Source organism: Schistocerca cancellata, chromosome 7, assembly GCF_023864275.1.
Source record: "Schistocerca cancellata isolate TAMUIC-IGC-003103 chromosome 7, iqSchCanc2.1, whole genome shotgun sequence".
NCBI lineage: Eukaryota > Metazoa > Arthropoda > Insecta > Orthoptera > Acrididae > Schistocerca > Schistocerca cancellata.
The window spans coordinates 111,710,277-111,732,813 of NC_064632.1; the positions used below are offsets into that span (position 1 = coordinate 111,710,277).

General features: G+C 39.8%; 1 protein-coding gene across 1 annotated transcript in view; it reads left to right on the top strand.

The window, feature by feature from the left end:
- LOC126092095 (mediator of RNA polymerase II transcription subunit 17) overlaps positions 1-22,537 on the top strand; it is a 111,787-nt gene that overhangs the window by 26,838 nt on the left and 62,412 nt on the right. Inside the window, exons 3-6 of the mRNA XM_049907518.1 lie at positions 2,781-2,916; positions 3,009-3,189; positions 17,872-18,057; positions 20,331-20,536. Of these exons, the coding sequence (XP_049763475.1) occupies positions 2,781-2,916; positions 3,009-3,189; positions 17,872-18,057; positions 20,331-20,536 (709 nt within the window). The remainder of the gene's footprint in view (positions 1-2,780; positions 2,917-3,008; positions 3,190-17,871; positions 18,058-20,330; positions 20,537-22,537) is intronic.

A 22,537-nucleotide genomic window follows, 5' to 3' on the forward strand; every position in this document is an offset into this window, starting at 1 on the left:
AGGAGCTGAGCATATAGACCTGAAATAACCAGCTGTTTCATGGTGAAACAGGTGTCAGGATGCTAGCTGCAGTGGGTTGATCTACTGGGGTTACTGTTGACTAAGTGATACTTCGCTACATCGGTCAGTAGACTGTAATGACCAAGGGAGTCGGCGCGCAGAATGGGATCAGTAATGTCTGCGACCGTGAAGGTCCATGGGAGTTTGTGCTGAAGGCCAAAATTGGGTGAGTGGATATGCACCCCGTAAGTAAGGATAGCTGACTTGTTGTTGGCGGTTACGAGGAGGGGAAGGGGGGGGGGGCAAGATTTAGAAGTAGTTTGTGGGGAAATATGGATAAATTGGAGCCAGTTTTGATGAGGCAGGAGAAAGAGGAATGAGTGTCATTTAAATCCTGTATGAATAGGTGCTGTGAAGTGGTACAGCAACTGTACTTACTATATCCCGACCACTTGCTGTTGCTTCATGCCACCTTGGCAAATATTACCAAAATTGAGAACATTTATTATACCCACTCCTTTTAGAAATAATTTGATTATCTAGGAGTGAAGATTCCTTTTTGCTGCAAATAGGTATGTTCATAGTAATAAGACCTCTGGTATTACAAGTAGATGATGGCTGTTCTTCAACAAATACAATTTTTGCTGTTTTTGTCATCAACCCTAAGGTGGCTTGATGCAAATCTCAATTTCTGCTGCTTATTTTGTGTCCTACAACCTCAAGAATGTCTGCTATTTGCTTGTGTCTAGGGCTGCCCCTGCAGTTGTTTCATACTATCGTCCTTTCAACTATAGTTTTCAGCAACAATTTGTATGTGCTCATCCAGCCTATCTCTCTGTCTCCTTATGTTCTTTCCAAGCCATTTTTTTCTCATTGACTCATCCTCAGTATCTTCATTTCTTATTTGATCAATCAACATGAGTTTCACAAGTCTCCTGTAACACCACTTTTAAAAAGTTTCATTTTTATCTTCCATGTTGTGTATGTTTTGCACCCATATAGAAGAGTTTTTTGAACATAGCTTTTCATGATACTTTTCTGGTCTTAAGAGTTTATATTTTTGAATCTTAGCATCTACTTCTTTACATAGGAAGCCCTGTTGCCTTGTACAATCTCTAATAGAATGTGTCTTTTTCATATTCCTTCTTTATTTACTCTACTTCGTAGTACAGCAAAATTTTTCCATCTCTGCAAGAGTCTCTTGTCTGAGTTTAATATGTATCTACTTGGCATGTTCACCTGCTGCCTGCACTACCGCCTTAGTTTTCTTTTTGGTTATATGTAGCCATCAGGTAGCACACCTACCATTTCATTGGGCACGAACTGCTAAGCACTTATTGCAGTCACATGGTTTCATTTTTCAATGTTTTCAGTTTGCTTAAGCTGGTATTATGGTGCAAGTACCTTTTTCTGATGTTTGGAAGTCTGCCATGACATCTTTTTTGGTTAAATAGCATATGTGTCATGTGAAATTGTCACAATATTTTCCATAAGTACACTTAATTTTTCTGACTAATAATTCTTTCATGAAAATGTAATTTGTGTTGATGTTCACAGTTTTCACTTTGTTTCCATTTTTGTGCCAGCACTGTGAAGATTATCAATAATCAAAACTGGTTCTTAATAAATATATTGTATGACAGCAATTTGTTTACCATGCATTTCTCCAAGTACAGGGTGTTTAAAAATGAGCATACTGGTTTTAAGGCTTTGTAGCATTTATTGCATTCAGCTTACATTATTATAAAAATACATTAAATGAAAGAACAACTCAAACAGTTTTCCTTACAACTATTCAGTGTGAGCATTATTCGTCACACAGCACACATTGAGTTGATAGGCAAGATCTTCCCAAACCTTAATCAATGTGTCTGAGGTCATTGTTGCAACAACTGTTTCAGTCCTGTTTCTGAAGTCAGCTACTCCAGCTTGTAGTGCAGGTAGATACATGTGACCCTTTATGAACCACAAAGGTAAAAATCGCTTGGCATCAGATCAGGTGATGGTGGAGGCCATGTGTAACAAGCTCTGTAATTTGCCCCTTGCGACCAACATCATTTAAACAATCATGTAGTGTGTCACACCAGATATGGCACACCATCTTGCCGCTAAATAAATTTCTGTGGTTCAGCTTCTTCCAGTATAAAGAAAGAGCCACAGTTCTAACACATCAAGATATGAAGCACCAGCTACAGTTGTTGCACAGAAAAAGAAAGGCTCTTAAACTTTCCGCTGGAATATGACACAAGGAACATTTAATTTAGGGAAGTCTCATTTCAACTGTGCCTTCTCGTGGGGATTTGGTGACCCCCAGACACACATTATGTGTGTTGACATTTCCACTTACATGAAATGTCAAGTCATCACTGAAGACGACACAATCCAGAAAAGCTTCATGGTCATGCACCAACATTTTGTTTGCAAAGTTGGTAAGTAGACCATAGTCTGTAGGCTTTAGAGCTTGTAACAGGTTTACAAATAAAAATATTTAAGCTACTCTTTCATTTGATGTACTATTTGTAATTGTAAGTTGAATATAATAAATGCTTCAGTGTATTGAAACAGGTATATTCCTTTTGGAACATGCTATATATTGATGCTGTTGACAGTCGCCTGACAAATTTTTGAGCTATGATATGAGTTTTTAAACGACCACCATGGTCTCAGGATGACAATTGTGGTGAAAAGTCTATGGAGCAAGGAAGATACTAGATGAATTTAACTCTGCAGCAACTTTGAAATAAATTTTTAATTCTCAAGATTGTTTATTATTTCAACAGGAATGCCTTAACAGAAGTCTGTGTTTTGCATGATGTATTGGTCATTGCTAAAGAAAAACGTTATATGGTTCTTGACCCAGTTCCACAAGAAAACATAGAGACAAAGGCAATGGTGCAAGTGTACGCAAGAAAAAAGGTAAAAAATATATGTATACATGTTATCAGCATTAATGATTATAATAATTGATTTGTGATCTTGTTTGAGGTAAAGGGCTTGATCTGTTGAAGGCCTTAGCAGCAGCAGCATCAGTTCTTTTAACTGGTGCCGAAAGACTGAGAACTTCACAGAGCGAACTGGTGCGAAATAGAAATGTTCCTGATTTTCACATAGAGCTTCTAAGACTGAGACAGAACTGGCGGCTGAAAAAAGTATCAAATTCTATAATTGGAGACTTGAGCTATAGAACAGGTACTACTAGTTTAATGAAATGAGTGTGGTTATGGTTATTAATAGTGTTATTACTAAGAGTCTATCATTAAGAGTGATTCTTTTTAAAATTTTAAGGGGGGAAAATTGACGTATCAAAGTAAATTGTGCTTTATTTTGAAGCTTAGGTACTGCATTGTTTTCTGAACAAAATATCATTCAAATGTCCACTACAGCTTTGAACACACTGATGCACTTGACGGCTGCAGTTGTTAATTAGTGTGTCCAACATTAGCACCATTTTGTCAGGAATAGCCCAATGAATGCTTGCCTCCAAATGTCCCGAAGTTTGTGCCGTGTCAGCATAGATCTGGGTTTCTATGTAGCACCAAAGAAAAAAATCTACAAGTATTAAATTATGTGACTATGGTGACCAATTCACATATCCATGTCTTGAGATGATCTGGTCGCCAAGTTTATCCCTCAGCAAATCAAGCATAGCAGCAGCAGCAGCAGCAGCTGTGTGACACATTAGGGCCATCAGGTGACACATAGGGCCATCCTGCTTGAACCACATGTTTTCAATATCTATGGTCTCAAGTTGTGGCCAAAGAAATTCACATAACTTGGCTCTGTAGCGATTGCCATTGACAGTAACAGTTCTTCTCTCATCTCGAAAGAAATGAAATCCTGTGACTTGCCATGGCATAAGCTGCACCATACGGTGAGTTTTTCTGAATGCAGTGGCACCTCATAGGTCACTTGTGAAGTCTTCTCATTCTACTAATGACAGTTTTTCTTATTGATGAAGCCATGAGATGAAGATGCACCTGTCTGAGAAACTGATTTTTCCAGTAAAATCAGGATCAGCTTCCAACTGTTTACGGCCCAATCAGTGAACTCATGACACAATTTGTGCTTGTTTCACCTTAATTTTACAGTCAGTGCAAATTTGTAAGGTTGCAGGCCCAAATTCTTTAACAAGAATTAAGGTTTACCATTTTGATGTCTCAGATAGCCCCAACCATTAATATCATCTTGAAACTGACACATTCGGCTCTTCCTCAGTACTGGCTGTTACGCTTTACATTGTCTTCATGATGGTGATGTTGAGTGACGTCCCACTCAAATTTGATAAGAGTGTAGCGTACAGCCTGAATAGAGAAATGGCGATGTGACTCAATTATCTGATGAACAAATGATGAGCACACACAACTGAGCTGCTACTTCGGTAAAATTTGGTAATGATTTCTAAACATCCAAGAAGTGTGAGTCACTGCATTATGAAACTGCAAATTGTACTGGATGTTTTGACATCTGGGAGCACACTCGAGCGCGTGGGCACCCTCCCCCCCCCCCCCCCCCCCACCCCACACACACACACACACATATAGTAGAAATGGAAATTACAATTTTAAAAAGTATTGCTCGTAATGAAAAACCGTCTATAAATGTTTTCTGTCTACAGCACCACTCAGCTCTACTAAACAAAATTATGAAAAGAAATTTTAGTTGTGAATGTAATTAAAATGTTGGTTTTCCTAAACCATGTAAGGCAAATATCAGGATTATTCCATTGTAGAGGTCACAGTTGATTTATTTTCCAAATCTGAGCTTCTACTCTGTCCCTAGTGACCTTAGCCTTGATGAGACATTAAACTGTGATCTCTTTCCTTTCTTTCTGCTGAATAATTACAAGCCCTTTACAAGGTTGTATGTTTACTTTAGATTTCATACTAAGTCAGTTGATAATGGAGTGTATGGGATGATTACATTTTCAGATCAATGAAATGTTCGAAAGTAGTAAGTGTTAAACTATTATATTAGTCATTTGAGTAAATGAAAATATTTGCTCTACATCATATGGAGGGTGACTGTATTTTTTTGTCTTTCATTCCATGCTGTAATACATCAATGCTGACTGCACTTGGGGCTTGTACTCTTGGCTGTTGTGGCTATCAGAGACACTTTGTGGTGTTGGGGGAAGGGGTGTTCGTTCAGCCTAGAAGTGCTAGCCAGTGTTTCCAAAATCTTTCTAAATGATAAGTGGTAATGGTCTTCTGTGCTGGCTTAATGGCTAGTTACTTTCCCATATAACAGATGTTTGCCAGCATGTGTTGGAAATTAACTTTTGAGATGTCCTGCCTGGAAAGAGCACTTTGGTGTTGAGGAGTGCTTTTTGTGGGAACAGGAAAAGGCAAAGGAAAGCACCTTCATTCTGCTCCTTAGGTTGGCTGGCTGAAAAGTGTGAATGTAGAAACCATTTTGTGGAGGAGCTGGGAACTTTTGAAATTGATGAATGTGTCGGCAACTCTTGTGGTTAGCACAGATACCAAGTAAAATGGTACTCATGGATGTGGAATAAGGCAAAAAATCCTTAATGTTTTTTGCAGTTAAAAGTTAATAACAAACTTCTTTTCACAAAACATGTAAATTTACAATACACTGAGGTGCATATGATGATGTTTAGGCTGTTGTGGCCATGCATCACCTGTTGGTGGAGGTGATGTGTTAGTGTACCAAGTGGGGGGTGAGTGAGCCTCAGCGATTAATAAAGTTTTTCTGCCAGTTTTGAAAAAGTTCACAACTGTGTTCTGTGTGAAGTTTAGCTTAATCTGCTGGTTTCCTTAGTAAGTGTTCCAGTTTAGTGAGTGTGCTCACTGTTGGTAGTGAGAGACTGCTGAGCTCCGCATGCTGACAGTAAATAACTGGAGGTGATATTTTATGAATAATTGAGACATAGTGAGGTCTAATTCAGTTGAAAACTCGTGTCTGTGGAAACTTGAAGTGAGGTGATTTTATGTGCCTTTTGAGCAGTTGACTTTCTAATGTACTCCTGTTTTATCTTTGTGAAGATTATTCATGGAAGTGCTAGTGGTCAGCTGGAAGCCCGCTAGCATTTTCATTTCTGAGTTGAGTGTTAGAGTTGGGGTTGGGTTGTTTGGGGAAGGAGACCAAAGAGCGAGGTCATCAGTCTCATTGGATTAGGGAAGGAAGGGGAAGGAAATTGGCCATGCCCTTTCAAGGGAACCATCTTGGCATTCGCCTGGAGCAATTTAAGGAAATCATGGAAAACCTACAGAAGAATGCTGAAGATTAGATGGGTAGATCACATGACTAATGAGGAGGTATTGAATAGAATTGGGGAGAAGAGGAATTTGTGGCACAACTTGACAAGAAGAAGGGTCCGGTTGGTAGGACATGTTCTGAGGCATCAAGGGATCACAAATTTAGCATTGGAGGGCAGCGTGGAGGCTAAAAATCGTAGAGGGAGACCAAGAGATGAATAAACTAAGCAGATTCAGAAGGATGTAGGTTGCAGTAGGTACTGGGAGTTGAAGAAACTTGCACAGGATAGGGTAGCATGGAGAGCTGGAGAGCTGCATCAAACCAGTCTCAGGAGTGAAGACCACAACAACAACATAGAAAACCTAAATCAGGATGGCCGGACGCAGGATTGAACTGTCGTCCTCCTGAATGCAAGTCCAGTGAGCTAGCTACTGCACCACCTCACTCAGTGTTAGAATTTCATAATCTTTCTGAAAGTAGGTCGATTGTTACAGGACGTTTCTTAGTGGTAACTATGGTAACACTATCCCAGAGGCTGGGCTGAGGCTGGAAACCATTAGTAAGATTGGTTTTGATAGTGTAGCAGTACATAGAATTAGTCCAGGTCTGCCAGTAGATGTCTTTTAGTAACTGTGCCAAGCAGGATTGTGTGTAATTTGACTCGCATGCTGCACAATGCTAGGATTGTGTGGGTTATGGTGCATTTCCACAAAAGCTCCAAGAGTGGATCGAAAGAATGTTTCATTGTGTACTTGATCTGGTTGTTCTGATATACAAAGTTGTAGTGATATTGTTAATCTATTTTTGATGACACTTCTGTATCCTGGGTAGGTAACTGGTTCCTTGATGGAGAGTATTAATTTCATTGTTGCTTCCAGCAACTACACTTCAGTACATTACATCCAAATGGAGTGGAACAATCACCAGGTTCTTGAGGAACAAGGCAGTCTCCCTCAGAATTAACCAGTTTGCAATGGGGTGCATGAATTCAACTATGTGGAATTATGTCTGTTTTCCATTCACTTTCCAACTCAGATGTTAATACAGTTTTTATGACCCAAAGGGGTTCCTGAGTTGGGGCAGATGAATGCAACTGCCATTGCTTACCAATAAAGTCTGGATGTGCTTTAATACCCACAGTGTACCCCAATATAGGAATTTTGTGAGACATGAGAAACAGGTATCACAGCTTAACTGCTTAGACTGTGAGAATGTTACAAGCCACTGAGGGGAAAAAGCAACGGTCAACCTCAATGTATGATATTTGTTGAAGGATTGTATATCTGCCGAGACAAAACTATTGTTTTCCTATGGGGTTCTAGCTGTAGCTGAGTTACATTGCATGCTCAGGTATTCAGGGCTCTACCTGAGTCAATTTTTAATGTCCTAAATCTGTGGAGATTTCCATGGGTTCTACAAAAGAAACCAAACATTGCTATTAGTTTGAGTAGTCCATTGGAAAGTCCTCATGTCCAACAAAGTGAAACATCTTTGGCAAATAGTTGTCCAAGAATTAATCATCTCAAAATAGCCTTGAATTGTAACATAGTACTGTCTTTATTGTGAAGTGTTTTCACTCTAGTGAAAAAAGACTGTTTTTAGATTAGATTAGATTTACTTTCATTCCAATTGATCCGTAGTGAGGAGGTCCTCCAGGATGTGGAAGAAGTCAGAAAAACAACAATACATGACAAATATGTTGTGACTCGCTGATTATTCAAAGTGCCACCGCGCAATTACGCACGTCCTCTACGTGCGGCGCTGTCTGCCAGCCAGGCAGCAGCTGCGCCACCTAAGCGGCCAGCCGAGCAGCGGCCGCTAGACTGAGACTCAGTGTTTAATCGAATGCCGACTTGTACACAGGTCAACTTACTCAGTGACTTATATGTGTTGTTGTCCGAAATATGTGTTAAATTTGAAGATATAAAAATTGGCGACGAGGTAGTGGATTTTTCCTTTTCACCGTTGACTCACAGGGTTCCATGGCTACTGTCGAGCAGCTCTTGCAAAATCTCCTTGAACAGCAAACGCTTCTAACGACGGCGATTCGCGATCAGCAAACGCTTCTAACAGCGGCGATTCGCGTTTTCGTCGCGGCATCGAATGCGGGGCGTTTCTCATCGTTGACTGTACCTCCTTTTCCACCTTACGACGAGACGGCGGAAGACTGGTCTGATTATGAAAAACGTCTTCGACAGCACTTCTTGGCATTTCATGTCACGGACGAACAACCGTGTAAGTCTCTGTTCCTTTCCTGGATTTCACCTCAAATGTATCGGTTGTTGTCGCAATTGGCTCCTTTGAAGGATCCTGCGTCTTTGTCCTTTGCTGAAATGTGCTCACTTCTGTCTGTCTATTTTCAAAAGCAAACGCATGTGGTAGCCTCTCGTGTTGCCTTTTATCATTGTCAAAAACAACCAAATCAGTCCTATCGCACTTGGGCTGCTGAACTTCACGGCCTCAGTCGAAAGTGTCAATTTGTTACTGACGTTCACAAAGAATCCTATGCCGATTCCATGGTACGGGATGCTATTATCCGGTCGGCGCCCGACAGAGAAGTTCGGCAACGTGCCCTTCAGTTGGCGAATCCGACTCTAGATGAAGTTCTCTCCATTGCGCAGTCTTTTGAAATTTCTCACGCCGCTGGGGCGCAAATAGTAGCGTGGGGTGACGTCGGGGAAATACAACCTCTGTGTGCTGTTGACGACGCGTGCGGCGCGTCCCCGCCGGCCGACGTGGCCGCAGTGCGCTCCCACGCGCAGCCCCGGCCTAGCCGTAAACAACCCACTAAGAAACTGCAGCAAAATCCCCGGCAACTTCCTTCATGTCCGCAGTGTTTTACGAAACATTCACGCGAGGATTGTCCCCAACGTTGGGCTGTGTGTCACAATTGCAAAAAGAAAGGTCATGTGTCTTCCGTTTGTAAATCCGACCGCATACATGGTGTTCATGAACATGACGCTGATTCTGATTCTGTGTTGTCTGTCAATTGCACTTCTTCCCTTTCAGGGAAGTTATTCCTCACTGTCCAAATCCTTGGTCGAGATGTTCGCATGCAAGTGGATACCGGTTCTGCTGCCACTATAATTAATTCTCAGACGTATCTTCAGCTGGGTTCTCCACTCCTGTCCCCTGTCACTCGGCAATTACGGACGTACTATAAACAGAAGATTTCTCTCTTGGGACAGTTTAATGCTGAGGTATCTTACAAATCCGTCGTTCGCACTGTTCCCATATTTGTGGTCGACCAGAGCACCGCAGAAAATCTTTTTGGTTTCGATGCCTTTCGCGTTTTTGGGTTCTCCATAGATGACTGTCAATATTGTCTCTGACGCTATTCCTTATGCTCAACTGGATTCCTTGTCGACGACATTTTCGTCCCTTTTTTCTCCTGGGTTAGGCCGTGCAAACGACTTTGAAGCTCATATCACGCTCAAACCCACTGCTCGGCCTAAGTTTTTTCGGGCCCAGCCCATTCCTGTGGCCCTTTGTGATCGGGTAAAACTGGAGTTAGATCGTCTCACTGCTTCAGGGGTCTTGCTTCCTGTCACTTCCAGTGAGTGGTCCTCTCCTGTCGTTGTAGTTGCTAAGCCCAATGGTGATATTCGTCTCTGTGGCGATTTCAAGGCCACTGTAAATGCTCAATGCCTCATCGACACTTACACTATGCCCCGTCCTGAAGAACTGTTCACTAAACTCGCTGGAGGACAGTATTTTTCTAAAATTGACGCCTATTCTAACTTTCCTTTCATTGTCCGTTGCACGTCGCCTACCACCGCAGCAACCACCAGTGCTCTGGCCCGCATTTTTTCTTTGGAAGGCCTCCCCTCTACTCTTGTTACTGATAATGGTCCGCAATTTGCCTCTTCCAACTTTGCGGATTTTTGTGCTCGTCACGGCGTTACGCATGTCACGGCCCCACCGTTCCATCCACAATCCAACGGTGAGGCTGAACGACTGGTCCGCACATTTAAGGCTCAGATGCGGAAACTTCTGACTTCTTCTGCTGCTGATGACGCGCTTCTCCAGTTCCTGGCGTTTTACCGTTTCACCCCCATGGGCGATCACAGCCCGGCTGAGCTCTTACATGGCCGACAGCCCCGTACACTACTTCATCTTCTGCGGCCTCCCACCTCACGGCCGCGGGTGCCTTCACTTGGCCGGTTCACCGCCGACGACCTCGTCTGGGTGCGGGGATATGGCAGGCGGCCAAAATGGAGCCCGGGCCGCATCTTACGACACCGTGGCAGACGCCTGTATGAAATCCAGACGGACACGGGCGTTGCAGTGCGTCATTCGGACCAGCTTCGGCCTCGGGTGCCAGCAACGCCTGTTCCGAATGCCGCCACACCACCTTTGGCTCTACCTGATGCTCGGGATCTTGGCATCTCTCAATACTCACAACGCAGCCCTCTCACCGTCATCGCGATGCCAGCACCAGAACGGACGCCACCAGGAGACGTGCCCATGCAGGAACCGGAGGACCGTCCTCTGTCAGAGTACATCTACTCGCCTCCTCCTCCAACAGACGCCGACACATCGTCCATGTCTCCTGTCATATCAACTGGACTTGCCGCAACGGGCAGATTGGTGCAGGGGGCCCCAGCAGATTCAACCCCTACGTCTCCTGTCATCTCAACCCGTTAGCATCGGGGACACTTCCGTCCGTACGGGAAGCCTCCTCCTCGAGACTTTACGGCGAGTCAAACAACGCCTATGGACGTTAGCCATCTCCAGGACACCTCCATCAAGACCAGTGCAACAATTTCAAAGGGGGGAAAAGTGTTGTGACTCGCCGATTATTCAAAGTGCCGCCGCGCAATTACGCACGTCCTCTACGTGCGGCGCTGTCTGCCAGCCAGGCAGCAGCTGCGCCACCTAAGCGGCCAGCCGAGCAGCGGCCGCTAGACTGAGACTCAGTGTTTAATCGAATGCTGACTTGTACACAGGTCAACTTACTCAGTGACTTATATGTGTTGTTGTCCGAAATATGTGTTAAATTTGAAGATATAAAAAAAATATTTACAACTAAAACAAATAAGCTAATGTACCATTCCACAGGTCCCAAGTGGAATGATCATCATTTTTTTTAATGAACACTATATGAAAGAGTCATTTTACAAATACTAATGCACTGAATTTAAAATAAAAAAGTTTTTATTTATTTATAAGGTAATAAACATGTAATACAACTACTATAATACTTATTTACAATGAACACATTACTGCACTGAAATGGTGCAGAAGTTAGATCGTACTTACACACACACACACACACACACACACACACACACACACAGACACACACACACACACACACACACACACACACACACACACACACACATTTACAATGAACACATTACTGCACTGAAATTGTACAGAAGTTATATATATACATACATACTCACAAATCAGTTGGTTTTACTGAGAAATTCATCAATGGAGTAGAAGGAGTTGGCCACCAATAAATCCTTTAGGCTTCTCTTAAACTGAATTTCATTGGTTGTTAAGCTTTTTATGACTGCTGGCAAGTTATTGAAAATGTGTGTTCCTGAATAATGCACACCTTTTTGTACAAGACTAAGTGACTTTAAATCCTTGTGAAGATTATTCTTGTATTGATTCCATGAATTGAGCTGTTGGTTTGAAAAAGTGATATATTTTTAATGACAAATTTCATTAAGGAATAAATATATTGGGAAGCAGTAGTTAGTATCCCTAGTTCCCTAAACAGGCTTCTGCAGGATGTTCTTGAGTTCACACCACATATAACTCTTACTGCACATTTTTGTGCCCAGAAAACTTTAGCTTGGCTTGATGAATTACCCCAAAAAATAATCCCATATGACATTATGGAATGAAAGTAAGCATAGTATGCCAGCTTTTTCATTTTTATATCCCCTATGTCTGACAAAATTTGCATTGCAAACAGAGATTTGTTAAGACACTTCAGCAGTTCTGTGACGTGCTCCTCCCAGTTGAATTTATTATCAAGCTGTAATCCCAAGAATTTAACATTGTCCACTTCTTGTATCTTCTTGTCATCGTATGTTAGACATATACTCGTGGGACACCCCTTACAAGTTCTGAACTGCATGTAGTGTGTTTTTTCAAAGTTTAGTGACAAAGAATTGGCTAGGAACCAGTGATTAATGTCCACAAATATTTTATTAGCTGATCTTTCTAAGACTGCACTTGATTTGCTATTTATTGCAATGTTTTTTATCATCGGCAAACAAAACGAACCTGGCATCTGGTAATATTACTGATGAAAGGTCATTGATATACACAAGAAAAAGTAAGGGCCCCAAAATGGAACCTTGTGGGACCCCACATGTAATTAGTTCCCAGTTGGATGATGCCGGATAGCTTGATACATGTCTCTTTCCTAATAACACTCTTTGTTTCCTGCCAAAGATATAAGATTTGAACCAAATTGCAGCATTTCCTGTTACACTATAATATTCTAATTTACTTAAAAGGATATTGTGATTTACACAGTCAAATGCCTTTGACAGATCACAAAATATACCATTTAACTGCAATTTTTTGTCTAATGAATTATGCACATTTTCACTGTAAGTGTAGATAGCCTTCTCAATATCAGAACCTTTTAGAAATCCAAACTGTGACTTTGACTGTATGTTATTTGAGATAAGATGGTTATAAAGCCCACTGTACATTACTTTTCGAAAATTTTTGAGAAATTCTGGCAACAGTGAATTTGGACGGAAATTTGATGCTATTTCTTTATGTCCCCTTCTTAAAAAGTGGCTTAACTTCAGCATATTTCAGCCATTCAGGAAATATTCCACTGATAAATGACTGGTTACACAGATAGCTTAATATGTTACTTAGCTCAGAATCACATTCTTTAATTAACTTGCTTGATATTTCATCATACCCACTAGATGTTTTTGATTTTAAAGATTTTATGATGGACATTAATTCTATTGGGGTAGTGAGGGTCAAATTCATATTATGGAAGTTACTTGAAATGTCTGGTCTGAGAGGTATTCCATAGCAGCATCTACCGAACCTGAAAACCCCATCTTTTCAGTAGTTGTTGTTGTTGTGGTCTTCAGTCCTGAGACTGGTTTGATGCAGCTCTCCATGCTACTCTATCCTGTGCAAGCTTCTTCATCTTCCAATATGTACTGCAGCCTACATCCTTCTGAATCTGTTTAGTGTATTCATCTCTTGGTCTCCCTCTATGATTTTTAACCTCCACACTGCCCTCCAATACTAAATTGGTGATCCCTTGATGCCTCAGAGCATGTCCTACCAACCGATCCCTTCTTCTTGTCAGTTTGAGCCACAAACTCCTCTTCTCCCCAATCCTATTCAATACTTTCTCATTAGTTACGTGATCTACCCATCTAATCTTCAGCATTATTCTGTAGCACCACATTTCAAAAGCTTCTATTCTCTTCTTGTCCAAACTATTTATCGTCATTGTTTCACTTCCATACATGGCTACACTCCATACAAATACTTTCAGAAACGACTTCCTGACATTTAAATCTATACTCGATGTTAACAAATTTCTCTTCTTCAGAAATGCTTTCCTTGCCATTGCCAGTCTACATTTTATATCCTCTCTACTTCGACCATCATCGGTTATTTTACTCCCTAAATAGCAAAACTCCTTTACTACTTTAAGTGTCTCATTTCCTAATCTAATTCCCTCAGCATCGCCCGACTTAATTCGACTACATTCCATTATTCTCGTTTGCTTTTGTTGATGTTCATCTTACATCTTCCTTTCAAGACACTGTCCATTCCGTTCATTTGCTCTCTATTATGTTGCTGTCTATTCTGTTCAACTGCTCTTCCAAATCCTTTGCCGTCTCTGACAGAATTACAATGTCATTGGCGAACCTTAAAGTTTTTATTTCTTTTCCATGGATTTTAATACCTACTCCGAATTTTTCTTTTGTTTCCTTTACTGCTTGCTCAATATACAGATTGAATAACTTCGGGGAGAGGCTACAACCCTGTCTCACTCCCTTCCCAACCACTGATTCCCTTTCATGTCCCTCGACTCTTATAACTGCCATCTGGTTTCTGTACAAATTGTAAATAGTCTTTCGCTCCCTGTATTTTACCCCTGCCACCTTCAGAATTTGAAAGAGATTATTCCAGTCAACATTGTCAACAGCTTTCTCCAAGTCTACAAATGCTAGAAACGTAGGTTTGCCTTTTCTTAATCTAGCTTCTAAGATAAGTCGTAGGGTCAGTATTGCCTCATGTGTTCCCATATTTCTGCGGAATCCAAACTGATCTTCCCCGAGGTCGGCTTCTACCAGTTTTTCCATTCGTCTGTACAGAATTCGCGTTAGTATTTTGCAGCCGTGACTTATTAAACTGACAGTTCGGTAATTTTCACATCTGTCAACGCCTGCTTTCTTTGGGATTGGAATTATTATATTCTTCTTGAAGTCTGAGGCTATTTCGCCTGTCTCATACATTTTGCTCACCAGATGGTAGAGTTTTGTCAGGACTTACTCTCCCAAGGCTGTCAGTATTTCTAATGGAATGTTGTCTACTCCCAGGGCCTTGTTTCGACTTAGGTCTTTCAGTGCTCTATCAAATTCTTCACGCAGTATCATATCTCCCATTTCATCTTCATCTACATCCTCTTCCATTTCCATAATATTGTCCTCAAGAGCATCGCCCTTGTATAGTCCCTCTATATACTCCTTCCACCTTTCTGCTTTCCCTTCTTTGCTTAGAACTGGGTTTCCATCTGAACCCTTGATATTCATACAAGTGTTTCTCTTTTCTCCAAAGGTCTCTTTAATTTTTCTGTAGGCAGTATCTATCTTACCCCTAGTGAGGTAAGCCTCTACATCCTTACATTTGTCCTCTAGCCATACCTGCTTAGCCATTTTGCACTTCCTGTCAATCTTATTTTTGAGACGTTTGTATTCCTTTTTGCCTGCTTCATTTACTGCATTTTTATATTTTCTCCTTTCATCAATTAAATTCAGTATTTCTTCTGTCACCCAAGGATTTCTACTAGCCCTCGTCTTTTTACCTACTTGATCCTCTGCTGCCTTCACCACTTCATCCCTCAAAGCTATCCATTCTTCTTCTACTGTATTTCTTTCCCCCATTCTTGTCAATTGTTCCTTTATGCTCTTCCTGAAACACTCTACAACCTCTGGTTCCTTCAGTTTATCCAGGTCCCATCTCCTCAAATTCCCACCTTTTTGCAGTTTCTTCAGTTTTAATCTACAGTTCATAACCAATAGATTGTGGTCAGAGTCAACATCTGCCCCTGGAAATGTCTTACAATTTAAAACCTGGTTCCTAAATCTCTGTCTTACCATTATATAATCTATCTGATATCTTCTAGTATCTCCAGGGTTCTTCCATGTATACAACCTTCTTTCGTGATTCTTGAACCAAGTGTTAGCTATGATTAAGTTATGCTCTGCACAAAATTCTACTAGGCGGCTTCCTCTTTTATTTCTTAGCCCCAATCCATATTCACCTACTATGTTTCCTTCTCTCCCTTTTCCTACTCTCGAATTCCAATCACCCATGACTATTAAATTTTCATCTCCCTTCACTACCTGAATAATTTCTTTTATCTCATACATTTCATCAATTTCTTCGTCATCTGCAGAGCTAGTTGGCATATAAACTTATACTACTGTTGTAGGCGTGGGCTTCGTGTCTATCTTGGCCACAATAATGCGTTCACTATGTTGTTTGTAGTAGGTTACCCGAACTCTTTTCAGTAACAGTTATAAAATGTTTGATAAAAAGTTCTGCAACACTATTCACATCTGTCACCAATGTATCATTTACTCTTAATGCTATTTGTTCCTCTTCATGTCTCCTCCTTCACTATATCCCATATTGTCTTTATTTTGTTATCTGATACGACTATCTTTTTCTTGTAATATATTTGCTTTGACATCCGTATTACAGTCTTTAATATTTTGCAGTATTTCTTGTAATGTGCTATAGCATCAACATTGGAACTGTTTCGGATTGACAGATACAGTTTTCTTTTTGTTTTACAAGATACCCCTATTCCTCGAGTAATCCATGGCTTCTTTGTAGACTGTACTCTAACCTTGGTAAGTTTTTGGGGAAAACAGTGTTTGAATAAGGTAAGCACTTTAATAGCAAAAGTGTTATATTTTTCATTCATGCCATGAGCATGCGCTCAGATTTAACAGATTTTATATCCTGTTCAGTATTAACATTTAACAGAAGGAACTGCATGTCATGGTCTGAGAGGCCATTGACTATTGGTTTTGTAATATAATTTTGTTCATTGGACTTGTCTATAAAGATATTATCAATGGCTGTTTGTGAGCAAGTGGCTACATATAATTTTGTTCATTGGACTTGTCTATAAAGATATTATCAATGGCTGTTTGTGAGCAAGTGGCTACCCTAGTGGGGAACTCTACAGTGGGAATTAAGTTGAATGATAGTGTTACTAACTCAAATAAGTTCTTATTGGGAGAGTCTTTAAGGAAATCTACATTGAAATCACCAGCAACCACTATTTCTTTGGTTTTGGTTGTTAAATGGGCCAGTACAGCTTCAAGGTGGTTTACAGACAGATTAAAGTTACCTGCAGGTGTTCGATATACACTTAATATTATGAAGGATTTTTTGTGAAATTCTAATTCTGTTGCACATGCTTCCATATGCTGTTCTAGGCAAAATTTATGAATGTCTATGTTCTTAAATTTATGACAGTTCCTGATGAATGTGGCAACTCCTCCTCTCTCCATTTCTGATCTTCAAAAGTGAGATGCTAACCTAAACCCTGTAACACTTAAAAGTTCTATACCAGTGGTCACATGATGTTCAGAGAGGCAGATTATGTCAGCTGGGTTTGAAGACTCTAATTCATCTATGCAGATAGTTAATTCATTAATTTATCACAATAGAAAATAATTAATTTATCACAATAGAAAATAATTATCACAATGGAAAGTATAATGAAACAGCATTTTGCTATCAGATCCATGTAATAAAAAGAAAGAAGAATGAAATAAAGTCTTCTAAATATGTAGGAAGTTTACATTCAGATCCTAATGAATTGATATAGTTGTCCAGTTTCCAGATGAGCATCTCTAATGCACCTCAGTGTAAGAAAATTAAATGGTAGTGTTTTTTGTATGTATTCTCATGACTCCTTTCATGTGAGATATTCATAGTGGGAGACAAGTATACTTTTGTGAAGTAACACATAAAAATGAACAATGTTTTGTGTACTTTTGCTTCTTGATTTTCAAGTACATGAATCAGTGATATTTTCTAGTTCATTACTCTTTAAACTGTGTTCCTTACATTATAATTTCACAGAGGTACTTCGCTGCCACAATATTATGATTTTATATTTTGGTGCTTCTATGTAGCTCATTGATGTTGATACTATTTTTATTGTAGAAATAAGACTTATTGTGAATCACTTTGTGCAGCTATGTTTTTGTTTCTATTTCTATTAGATGTGTAATGCTTCCAAAGTTAGTCCTCAGATCAGTAAGAAACGATCTGCATCTTTGCAGCTAATACATCTCCTTTTAATTTTGAATGTGATGAGCTTTACCGTATAACTTATATTACGAATATTGTATAACTGTAATAATGTAGATATTTATGTCCAAAAATTTTAAGCTGGTTCCAAATATGCACAAACGGGGATGTTTGAAGTAACAAAAGCAGAAGAAGAACCACAGCAAGGAACAAGTCCTCCATCATCCCCAGGAACAGGACCCTTACCAAAGCCAAGTTCAGCACTGCGTGTCACAGTGCCTAGTGAGCTTCAAGGCGTCGCATATATTGAAGTACTGTGTCAGAAAGGTAATTTATTTCTTGTCTCTCTGATATCCATGCAGCCTTTTATATTTTGGTGGTTTTCAGATGTTGTTCTATATTTCATATTTTATCACTCACAATTTAGTCACCACTTTAGCAGATGTAGCCGTTAAATGCTAATGTCATGTCATTAGCCACAGGCTACTTTAAAACCTAAGGAAGGAAGAAATTTTCCTCGCCAGTGTTAGGCCATCAGAAAGGCCATGTTGGTGACATAAAGAGAAGCAATATTTGCTCTAAAACTAATAATAGAGAAACGACTAGATAAGAACCTGAAAACATACATAGCTTTCGTAGATGTAGAGAAAGCCTTTGATAATGTTAAGTGGGATAAGATGTTTGAGGTACTCAAAAAAGTAGGACTAGACCATAAAGATAGAAAAATGATATGGAACCTGTACAAAAACGAGACAGCAGTTATCCGTGGACGGACAAAACAAGAAGAGGTGCAGATAAGGAAAGGTGTCCGACAAGGTTGCGCACTATCCCCTGTTATCTTTAACGTATACATTGAAGAGGCGCTGAAAAAAGTAAGGGAAAATTCACAGACAGGTGTAGTAATTCATGGCCAACGAATAGATATGATAAGATATGCCGATGATATAGCTGTCCTGGCTGAAAGTGAAGAAGATCTTGTAGTCCTACTGAATAGAATGGATAAAGTTATGGGTGAAGAATATAATATGAGAATTAATAAAGCAAAAACAAAAGTAATGGCATGCGACAAAGAAGATCAAGTGAAAGTCCAAGTTCATGTAGGCAATGAACTGCTTGAACAAGTTGATAAATTTACTTATTTGGGCAGTAATATTACCAGGGATGGAAGGAGCAAGGCAGAAGTGAGAAGTAGAATAGCTCAAGCAAAGGCTGCTTTTAACAAGAAGAAAAACATATTAACGTCTAAGAGCATCAGCCTTGAAACCAGGAAAAGATTTTTGAAATCATATGTGTGGAGTGTGGCATGCTATGGGTGTGAAACATGGACTCTCGGGACAGAGGAACAGCAGAAGCTAAATTCTTTTGAAATGTGGTGCTATAGACGCATGCTCAAAATAAAATGGATTGACAAGGTCACCAACGAAGTGGTTCTGGAAAGAGCAGGTGAGAAGAGAAGCTTCCGGAGTTTCATTGTTAAAAGAAGAGTGCAATTTACAGGCCATCTATTACGACATAAAGGACTCCTGAACACAATCATAGAGGGATATGTCGAGGGAAAAAGACCAAGAGGAAGACCACGACTGAGGTACATGGATCAAATCGTGAAAGATGTGGGATGTGACACCTATAAAGAAATGAAGAGAAAAGCTGAAAGACGCACAGAATGGAGACAAGCTGCCATTGTAGCTGTTGCAAACCAATCCTTGGATTGACCACTACAGAAGAAGAAGAAGAATTTAGTCACCACTTTAGCAGATGTAGCCGTTACATGCTAATGTCCTGTCATTAGCCACAGGCTACTTTAAAACCTAAGGAAGGAAGAAATTTTCCTCGCCAGTGTTAGGCCATCAGAAAGGCCATGTTGGTGACATAAAGTTGCTGATCGCCATTTTCCTTGTATAAATTCCAAATCTCTCGACAGTGCTTCATGGGTAGAGAGTTGTGGCACTGTTAATGATGATCTTCCCATTGTATGACTCTTCTCTCAGATAAAAAATGAGTGCACCATTTAGTGAGAAACTTCCTATTATATCACAGGAGGGATAAGGCATAAAAGTAGGTTCTTCTATACAATTGCCTGCAAGTAAACAGTTGTGTACATTCTTTTAGGCCCCGTTGTATGCCACCTGCGCAGGTAATCCTGTATATGCAGCTTATGTGAGAGAAGTAGTTCAGCTTCAAAATGTTGGTGCCACCTTTTTTCTCAATAAATAAAATATAGCGTGATTATAAAATAGGACTAAAACCAACCCATACAAAGATTTAACATTAGTACAGAAATGAGTCATACACATTGGCACTCATGTATTCTACAACCCATCTGAGTATATTAAGTGTCTTGTAAGTAATATATTGGAATCATAGACTGAATTAAGAAATGTTGTTCTATCTAGTACCATCTACTCTGTTAAACTTATTGAATGTCTTAAGTTGTAGCAAAGTTTATGTTAGTACTGTTATAATGTAATAAAATGTAATAGTATAATGTTTCGTAAATTTAAACCATTCTGTTGTGTCACACTTCAAAAAAATGTCCTTTTTTCCACATTGCAATGGCTTTTCTCTCTGTTATGCTCTTTGCATTGTTGCATGGCTTTCAGATCAAGAAGATTTGTGCAGTGCTACAATTAACCTACTTGGGTCAGGACCTACAAGTACAAATGCTGATGTCCACTGGCAACAAAAGCTAGAAGCAGCACAGAATGTCTTGTTTTGCAAAGAGCTCTTTAATCAGCTAGCTAAGGAAGCTGTGCAGCTTCAAGCACCTATTCCACATATGGTTGTTGGAAACCAAATTATGGCTAACGTAAGTGCCCTGCTGAATACAACACTTTTACAGCATGATAGCTTTTTCTATTTTTTTTCTAAATAGTAAATTTGGGTTATGTAATTTTCTGTTTTGTGTTAAATCAGTGATATTCATCTTTATAAACAAGATACTTTACGTACCTATATACACTGTGGTGGCTTGTGAGAATACATTGTGGGTCTTCACAAATATTTAGATTCAGATACATGTCAGAGTGTGAAATTAATAGTGTCTACTGTATTATAGTTATGCTTATCAACAACTTTATACAACTAGAGCCACTGTCTACAATAATAATAATAGTAATAATAAGATGCATAACTTTCCTGACAAAAGAAAGAAACATTTATGGCATTTTGTTGTTTTGTACAAGATTAAGTTCAGTTTAGGGCAATAATGAAATAATGAGTAAGCTTTCGCAACTCTCCCTCCATTTAGCAACTCACCATTTTGCATTTTTGTGTAAGTGGAAGTTTTCATGCTTTTTCATCTTTTTGTACAAATGTATAAGATCTCTAACAGATGTATTAGTTCACGAATTTACTCCTGGGATGAAACTTGGATAATATTATGCTGCTCTCACAAAACAACTTCTGTGAAATGTACACTTCCTTCTTAAATGTTTGTCTGTAGAATCGCTTGTTTGATTTCGTCACTCTCCCAATCAAAGGATCTGTTGTTGAAGGCCGTAGTTCCTATATGGCTAACTTTTCCTGGTAATTTATTTTTCTGTTCCCGGAATGAGATTTTCACTCTGCAGTGGGGTGTGTGCTGATCTGAATCTTCCTGGCAGATTAAAGCTGCATGCCGGACCAAGACTTGAACTCGGGACCTCTGCCTTTCACGGACAAGTGCTGTACCAACTGAGATATCCAAGCACAATCCACACACAACCCATCCTCACGGCTTTACATTTTTGTTAGCATTTATAATAGATTCAACATAGTTCATGTTTACGCTGCACTCGAAAGCTGATTCCTGCACAATAAACAACCAACTCCAAACACAAGGTGCCGTTTGTGGAAATGATTAAACTCAAGCAGTAATGTTTACCAACATGGTCACTTGACTAGAATACAAATGAGGCACTGAGATCCATAAGGGCCTGAAGCACACCTCCATTGATCCCAGATGTAGGTGAATATCAGAGAAACCATTGATACAGCTTTTCGTGAATTTTCATATACACAATGTGGGCCTACAGTAGAGATAAACCTGACTCACCATAAGATCAATAGATTTCAGAAGCATGAATAAATGCTACCATCTCACAATCAACAGTTATGTGCTTTAGGCCCTTATGTTTCTCAGTGCCTCAAATGGATTGCTGTATGATAAAATTCATAACTTATACACTATAACTCATTCAGAAACCCAGAAAATAGGCTTACTGTCAGTACAACTTTAACATATACTGATGTCTGATCTAATTTTACTGTAGTATATAGTGAGTGAATTAGTATTTCTGAGGAATGTGCTATCACCTAGCAGGATTTACGCTGAGTGAATGGGGATAAAAGTCTGCCACAGTGTCATACCACCTGGTGGCACTGACGTAAACTTCAAGGGCTAGCTGTGCACATTGTGAACCATGCACATTCTTTATCAAATCCGTATGTATTTGGCCCATAAGGGAATTATGTCACAAGTTGCGGATGCACAAAAGCTCCTTAAAGCGTGTACAGCTGAAGGTGTGCTCGCGGCACTGATGCCAAGTTTTACAGAGTCTAGGGGAGCAGTAGCGCAGTAGATTTAAGTGCCGTATCTTTCAGATTGCAGCATCCATTATGTTTAACAGGATTCAAAGAAAAATAATGAATAAATCAGCAAGGTGTCAAATGTTAGTTTGTTCATGTGCTTTTGTGCTCTTACACAGCAGTGGCCACTGTATATACATATGTCATTATCATGGCTGCAAAAAAAAAAAAAAAAAAAAAAACTGTAAAGAAAGTAAGGACCAGAGAAGATAGAGTGTCTGAACTCACATATTCCTAACGG